The sequence below is a fragment of the Liolophura sinensis genome, chromosome 8 (assembly GCF_032854445.1).
Source record: "Liolophura sinensis isolate JHLJ2023 chromosome 8, CUHK_Ljap_v2, whole genome shotgun sequence".
NCBI lineage: Eukaryota > Metazoa > Mollusca > Polyplacophora > Chitonida > Chitonidae > Liolophura > Liolophura sinensis.
In genome coordinates this window covers 20,868,624-20,877,452 of record NC_088302.1, presented here as the reverse complement: position 1 = coordinate 20,877,452, position 8,829 = coordinate 20,868,624, and the positions used below count along the sequence as shown (strand labels likewise).

Sequence of the window (8,829 nt, the reverse complement as noted above, 5' to 3'; positions counted from 1 at the left end):
TAAAACCATCGTTCTGTTGTGTATGCAGACTACACAGTGAGATGGAGGCTGATCCGCCGCCAATCAAGGCCGCCGGTTCCCGACCCCACAGGAGAAGAATGACCGGTGTTTACCTGTGCCCAGAGAAGTCGGCCTTTGCCAATACGACAAAGAAAGCTAAGGCATGGAAACCCATCAAAGATCCACTGGCCAAAAGGTCACCTATACCCCCTAATTCTTTAGAGGTGAGTAGATCTATACAATGGCTTCAAGAATGTAGATCAGTAATTTAAAATTATTTACCTATCTTATTCTTTCTGAACACCATACTCTGGAATTTTGTACTTTTATATGCGATCACGGTTATGAGTGGAGGAAACCGGAGTACGCGGAGTAAACCATGCATGTACCAACCTTTGGCAAGTGTCTGGTGCATGAACTCTCTCGTGACAAATGCTGCACTTGCGGTCTCGAAGGCGAACTTGTATTCTTAAGCTAACTGCATGTAAGACCACACGAAAGAGCGCCGTCGACCGCTCATTGCCTCCGCGGCCCCGTCAATATGGAGATCACACTAAAAAAATGACCTGTTTATTTTAACAGAAAGTCTGTTATAATGTATTATGTTATTATAACATAATAAAGTGCCGAATTCAACATAATATCCTGTTAGTCTAATACAATCTTTGTACTGAACTAACAGAATTTGTGTGCTATAATATTTTAACAGAATAATCTTCTGCGATGACAGAATACATTCTAGCATCAGACTTTCTGTTAAATTTAACAGATTATTGTTTTGAGAGTATTTGTCTAAGAATGGGGTTGAGCGTACGTTTTGTGCAACATATTAATAGATTTTTGTCTGACTAATGTTAGAATGTATTCTGTTATATAACACAATAACCTTTCGTATTCAACAGAATATTCTGTTAGTCTAATAGAATAACAGAGTAATTATGTTCAGTAGCAGAATACATTCTAGGACCACTCAGCCCGGTTTCCTCCCATCCTAATGCTAGTCGACGTCGTGTAATTGAAATATTCTTGAGTACGGCGTAAAACACTAATCAAATAAATAAATAAATAAATAAATAAATAAATAAATAGGATCAATCAGATTTTCTGTTTAATTTAACATATTATTTTTTTGAGGGTCAGGTTATTTCATGTATATGACAGCTTTGCTCATGCAAAGTAAAACCTCCACCCTGCATCGGTTGTTTTACAAACCTCTCCACCTGTACATAGTACCGAAACAGAATCAGTCAACTGGTCAGGAGTTAAAACTTTATTCCATTTTCCAAGCCCTTTGTTTAGTGGTTGCTTTTCCTTAAATGAATGATGAACGGATTAGTGTTGATTTTTGCACGGACTTCAGTCTAATACTGGAATCTAATGTTCGTACGCAGCGGTCATGCTTTGGGTGGAATAAAAGAAAGCCTCTTATTTGGGTTTAACAACTGATTTGAGGTATTTCAGCCATAGTGTGGCGATAACATGCTAGAAAAAGGAAACAGTTAATATGATAATGCTAACATCCAATTCAGGAATCAAAGAAAAACATAAGTACATCCATGCAAGCGTACTTACGTAAACATGGAAAAAGAATAGAGACAAGACTTTTTAAGTCCACGTCTGGAACATGTTACAGAACGGCTTCCGTCGAGGGATACGCCAGCAGCTGGTCGAGGCGTGTGAGAAGGACGACCCGAAGAGCATCGACGATTGCATCCGGGCATTCGAGAAAAACCGCCTTGAAGACAAGGGAGATTTAACACGGGCCAGGGAAAAAATTGAGATGTTGAATCTGAAGAAAGGTAGATTATACTCAAATGACGTTTTTCTTCAACGTTAATTTAAAGTTATTTGTGGAATGATTCTGGATGCTATATATTTTTTGGGGATATTCGTTTTTGTTTGTGTTTTTTTATTTGTGCTGTTATTGAGAATACTCTTGTCACCTTCCACCGATCGAAAAATTTGTGAAAAGTATATTAATAAAACGTAGTTTACAGATTTAGTTTCCGAAATGTAGATGAGCCTTTATATTATTGCGTGTACCTAAACCACCTGGAATTCCGTCAGTGGCTATATAGCACACGCTGTTGATTCTGGGAGTTCTGTTGATCGTAGAAAGGTGTTTTGAGGTTTGTTTGAATGGTAGGATCATACCCTGTGGAGGGAAAATGTTACCTTCAGCACCAGAGGTAATACCTTACGATTTTTTCATCTAAAAATAAACTTTTGGGGCGTAAATATGGGCCATTTACCGTAAATTACATTATTTACAACGATTAAGAAATAAACTGAACTGCCTGTCTGAATAAAAAATTCTTTATCTGGCCATCAAATCTCTATTTTCTATTAACGTCTGTTTTTCTAGGCTTATTTGATGCTATTCACAGACGAAGAGTTGATCTATTGGATAAGGCCATAGCAGAAGTCATCGAATCCAAATTCGTGTATGACTTGGATCCATTCCCTCTGAGGAAAGCCAAGAAACTCCGTGAAGAGTTGTCGTCCTTGAACAGTTTCAACCAAGCGGTGTCACTTTTGAACCAGAGGACAATTTCCGAGCTGAGGACCTACGCGAAAATACCCGACGTGGTCAAGAACACAATGATTGCAGCTTTTCTCATGCTCGGTGAAAACTTAGAGGACTTGAAGGTGCGTAAGCTACATGATCTGGTTTAGACTACACGTTTAAAAGAAAAGACATCACCAGATTAACTATATGAATTGATAAAGGATCCCACATGAAGTTTAAATGCACTTTTTTTTTTGTCTTGTGATGTTGCATAATTGGGATATCGCACTTTAAAGTAAGCAATATCGCACACATTGAGAGATTCGAAAGTGCCGCCATATTATGAATTCTGATCAATCAGCTGCGAGTTATTTCTACGACCTGAGAACACAGCTGTTTCCGCTTACTTCACTCGAACCTTTGTTTGCCTTTTGACTATACGTGTCTGGGGTACGAGTTATGCGACATCATGTTTCCGGTTGCTTTAACACAGCGCATCCCATGATCTCATTAGAGTTTCAGAAAAGTTGATTTATTATGTTACCATGCACGTCAGAACGTCAGAGTCTGTTTGCACCCCTCTTCCGAAATAACGTGAGTTATATCGTTTGTAGTCATTTCGTTAAACTAGAAATGAAATGATATGTAGGGACAGGCTGTTACCGAGCTGTATAGGTGCATACTTTTTAATCGCTAGGAGATCGAACCCAACAATGGGCAACGCATATGCAGAACCTCCCCTCCCCTTGTTCGCTGGGCCTTAGTGGCAATAAACGATCGACGCTACTCATGCATATAACCGTTTACCTCGTGTAACTTTCGTTATCCACCGATATATATATATATATATATATATATATATATATATATATATATATATATATATATTCGTCACTAGGGGAATGTTCATCAGTAACGTGGTTTATGTTGGCCACCTTGGTTTCTTTCATCTATAAAGTATGCGGGTATAAGAGTGAAATTAATGAGTATGACGTTGAACAAAAATAAAATGTATAATTAAATACATGCTGTATGGAAACAATGCAAAAAGAGTGTTCTACGGACACAGTCGGAAAACCTGAACTTCGATCCCTTTCAATAAATTACGGTACCTACAATTTATTTAGAAGGGAAGTGCTTGCGTTTTAAAAGTTTTATAAGACATTTACGACGACTTAAAACCGGACAAGTTTCATTGCCCGACCAATTACGGGAAATCTGAAACAGATGAATAAATTCTGATCTTGCCCTAATTTGTAAACACAAAATTTTAATTAATTATCCTACTTTCTAGGACTGGGATTTTATCCGAAGCGTCTTGGGTAGGACAGGGACCGCCAGTGTTCGACTCAAAATGGAGAACTTCAATCCCACCAAAGTGCCGATGGAGATAGCTCAGAAAGCCGATTCCTACCTCAAGTTTGTCCACATTGACTCTGTCAGACAGGCCAGCATCGGCTGTGCAGCCTTCTATATCTGGGTAAGCCTATAAAATCCTTAGCTACTTATTCCAATCCTACCTCAGGTTTGTCCACAACGTCTTGAGCAGTCTTCTTTATCTGGGTAAGTCTGTAAGAATCCTTAGCTACTTGTTTCAATCCTACCTCCACTTTGTCCACAATGACTCTGTCAGACGAGCCAGCATCGGCTGCGCAGCCTTCTATATCTGGGTAAGTCTATAAAATCTTTAGCTACTTATTCCAATCCTACCTCAGGTTTGTCCACAATGTCTTGAGCAGTCTTCTTTATCTGGGTAAGTCTATAAGAATCCTTAGCTACTTGTTTCAATCCTACCTCCACTTTGTCCACAATGACTCTCTCAGACGAGACAGCATCGACTGTGCAGCCTTCTATATCTGGGTAAATCTACATACTTCATGAAAGACGATAAGTTTGGAAGTCCTACCTCAGGTCTGTCCACACTGATTCAGTCACAGACCAGCCTTCTTTATCTGGGTAAATCTATAAAATCCTTAGCTGCGTGTTCAAATCCAATCTCATGTCTGTTCACATTGACTCTGTCAGACATCCCAGCTCCGGCTCTTTATCTGGGTAAGTCCATAGAATCCTTAGCTACGTGTTTCAATACTACCTCAAATTTGTCCACAACGACTCTGTCAGACAAGCCAGCTTCGGCTGTGCAGCCTACTTTATCTGGGCAAATCTATATACTCCTTGAAATACTATAAGTTTTAAAGTCCTGCATCACGTCTGTCCACATTGGCTCTGTCAGACAGACCAGCCTTCTTTATCTGGATCTCTATAGTCTATAAAATCCTAAGTTACGTGTTCTAGTACTATTTCATATCTGTCCACATTGGTTCTTGTCAGACAGACCATGACGCTTCGGCTATACTGTCGCCTTAAACCCGATGAGTATACATATTCCTCCGTCAGTTTCACACATGGGAAGTTCAAGCGTTGTCTACGCCATTGTGGTTTTGCATTAATTCTTTATTTGCTATTATTCCCTCTTCAAATACAAGCTATTTATATGGTTCATTTTCCTTAGTTTTTGGTTAATAAGCCGCGAAAAAGTATCAGATCTACTGTGCTGAAATTAGCCGTCAGAGGCAATGAACTCTATAATGCTGGAGTTACCAGCCATTTTGCAAGAGAAGAACAAATACATGGTATACCATACTCCAGAATTTTTTACTGGTTGGGTTGCCAATTTAAGTCAAGTTACTTGTCAGATACCTGGCGAAGTTTGATACCCTTTCCACGTATATATCAGGCTGACATCTTATGTAAGTTAACAATTCTTAAGTATACGGCATTAAGCACGAGTTAAATAAAAAATAAAAATTAAAGTTAAAATCTCTACCTCTGGTTGATAAACCGCACTTTTTAATCTCATGTTTTACTAAATTTTCATTTATTTTCAGACCAAGAAGGCCATTGCCAAGGTTAAAGGCGACGTAGTCTACACCTCAAGGCCTGAATCAGATTCTAATCAGGCAGATGGATCTCATCTGTAGGATTGTTAGCAAATGATCAGACATAATATGATTTACCTTAACAAAAATATAATAATTAATGATAACTAGCGTTATATATCAATGTTAAAATTACAAAATGAATTTTAACATACCACTGAAAAGAAAAATTGGTTATTAAATCACAAACTATTGTACAATAATTTTATAATAAAAAGGTAAGGAGAAGGCTAAAGGTTTTCATATGGCTAAAGGTAGAAATAATTATGGTTATTGGTTATGATTATGGTTATTGTATAATTAGAGCAAATTTTGTTTATACAGAGGCAGTATTTACAGTATATGGCGTAAGGCAATGGGAATTACACAGTGTAATATTGAAACAGGCATACAGAAATGTTGGAAAACAAATAAATTGCATACAAGAACTATATTGTCACGTTTTCTGAAGTTACTTCATTCATACCTGTACACTGTACATATGGGAGCTTTCCATTTGAAGGCGATTTGAAGAGACAGGGCACAATGTCAAACAACTGAAAAAATTAAGATCCTGAATGACTGCCTCTTCTTCTTCTTCTTCAAAATAGCACGATGGACTTTTAAAGTGAAAGAGGGACTGTCTCGCCTCTGAAAAGGTCACACAAGCGGTTCGAATGAGAAACTGAAGAAAATATACAGGGTTGAGATGCGCATACGAGTTATCCCCCCTTCGTACCAATGTGGAGCTTATTTTACATGGAAGTTAAGAGATTGGTTACTTAGTCCCCGTTCCTTATTGTGGCCAGAGCTCCAGAACAGGACCATCGCTTATCGCTATATATTTGTTTATACAGAACACATTCGGTATACTTCTGTGCACAAATTGTGGTGTGGTGTAAGGATTTCAGCTGGTTCCCCAGTTCAACCTTCGTCCATCCATCTATCTGTTGGTATGCCAACACGTCTGTTTGTCTATTTGTCCCTCACATACATCGAAAGAGTAATTCTAACACGTATAATGTATATGATTCTGGTGACAAAACCGCCATTTGTGTCGCTCTAGAAAGACAATATTCCCTGAGGGATTAAATATATGAACGTTTCATCCAATTTTAGTAGGTAAATATGGGGTCTTCATGTTTTCCATGACGCTTAATTACGGCCACCAATCTTGATCGCCCTATCCATACCTGTGAAGAAATAGCTATGGAATCACATTAATTTCTTTTGTGCCGCTCTGAATGGCTAAAAATATGTTCAAGGCCCTCTGTTGTGCATACATGGCCAATTTCAGATCAATAAAATGGAGACTTCTTCCTGTCTCTAAAGACACAATTATACAGCAAAATATTAATGTCTAATATGTGTATGCTAAAACCGCCATTTGTGCAGATCTTGAAAGAAATTTTGTCCTGAGAGATTCCATATATGAAAGTTCCATCCATTTTTTTTGTTTTTGGTAAATATGGGTTGCATGTTTCTTATGGCCCTTAAAAAAGGGCTAACACCTTGATCGTCCTATCCACCCCTGTGAAGAAATGGCTATGAAATCACATTAGTTTCTTTTGTGTTGCTCTAAACAGATATAAAATCTGTTCAAAGGTCCCCTGTCGTGCACACAAGACCAAGTTCATGTCGGTAAAATGGGTCTTCCCGTCTGTAAAGACAAAAAATGATCCGGATACAGAGAAAAAAACGTTGACGTCCAATACGGTGGCCTAGAAAGGAAATGGGTCTGGTTATAAAACCGCCATGTGTGTCACTCTAGAAAGACATTGTGATCAAGTCTATAAAATGGGGTCTCACTGTCTGTAAAGACCCAAAATGACCCAGATATACAGAAAAACGTTATGTATAATATGTACACCTAGAAAGGAAATGGCTGTGATGACAAAACCACTCCATTTGTACCACTCTACGAAGACACTGAGTACCAGAAGAATTCCACATTGAATGTGCCATCTAATGTTTATTGGGCAAATATGGGATCTTCATATTCTGTATGGCCCTTACGTAGGGCCACCTATCTTGATCGCAACATCCACTCCTGTGAAGAAATTTAGAGTGGCACAAAAGAAATGGTTTCTTTTCAGCCGCTCTAAATGGCTATAAAAACTGTTAATTTCCTCTGTCGTGTTCACAAAGCCCAGTTTAGGTCAATAAAATGTGATCTTCCTGTCTGTAAAAAGCACAAAATGACCTGGATATACTGAAAAACATTAACGTCTGATATGTAGGCCTGGAAAGGAAATGGTTCTGGTGACAAAACCGCCATTTGTACCACTCTAGAAAGACACTGTGTACCAAAAAGTTTCAATAGGTGAACGATCCATCCAGTTCATGTTCTTTATGACCCTCAATTAGGGTCACCCATCTTGATCGTCCTATCAATACCTCTGAAGAAATGGCCTTGTAATCACATTACACTCTTTGTGTTGCTCTAAACTGCTTTCAGATCTCTTCAAAAGTCTTATGGGGGTGCACTCCATTTCAAGATTAGTTAAATAAAATGGGGCCTTTCTGTTTGTACAGACCACAAAGTGATCCAGATATACAGTAAAAATTCATGTCTATCATGTAATGTGTAAATAGCTTTGGTTACAAAACCGCCATTTGTACCACCTTAGAAAGACCATGTGTGGCACAAAAGAAACTAATGCGATTTCATAGCCATTTCTTGACAGGGGTGGATAGCTCGGTCAAGATGGGTGGCCTTCATTAAGGGTCATAGAGAACATGAAGACCCCACATTTACCCAATAAATGTTGCATGGAGGGTTCATATCTTGAATCTTCCAAGTGCACAATGTCCTTCTAGAGCGGCGCAAACGGCGATCTTGTCATCAGAAGTATTTACATTGTACATATTACAGTTCAATCTTCTGTTGTTAATGTGGATCATTTTGGGGTTTATCCAGATAGGAAGATCCCATTTTACTGACCTTAAGTTGAATTCGTATGTACGACAGAGGACTTTTGAACAGATTTAACAGCCATTTAGAGCGGCACAAAAAAAAAACTAAAATGATTCCACAGCCATTTCGTCACAGGCATGGATCTGGCGATCAAGATGGGTGGCCCTAATTAAAGGTCATAGAAAACATGAAGGTCCCATATTCACTCAACAAAAATTGAATGGAACACTGATTTGTTAAATTTTCTAAGTGCACAATATCTTTCTGTCACCATAGCCGTTTACATTATACTTATTAGACGTTAACATTTTGCTGTAGATCCGAGTCATTTTTGGGTTTTTACAGACAAGAAAACCCCACTTTATTGACCTAAATATGGTCGAGCGAGCACGACAGAATACCATTGAGCAGATTTAATTGCCATTTAGAGTGGCACAAAATGCGATTACATGATCATTTCTCTACAGACGATGGAGAATGGTGGC

At 38.5% G+C, this 8,829-nt stretch overlaps 1 protein-coding gene across 1 annotated transcript; it reads left to right on the top strand.

Annotated features, from left to right (window-relative positions):
* The first annotated feature begins 67 nt into the window (after positions 1-67).
* Positions 68-8,675, top strand: LOC135473073 (uncharacterized). The gene is made up of 5 exons (XM_064752883.1): positions 68-224; positions 1,634-1,799; positions 2,366-2,649; positions 3,804-3,989; positions 5,398-8,675. The coding sequence occupies exons 1-5, from the start codon at positions 99-101 to the stop codon at positions 5,488-5,490; spliced, it is 855 nt and encodes a 284-aa protein (XP_064608953.1). The 5' UTR covers positions 68-98; the 3' UTR covers positions 5,491-8,675.
* Positions 8,676-8,829: the final 154 nt, after the last annotated feature.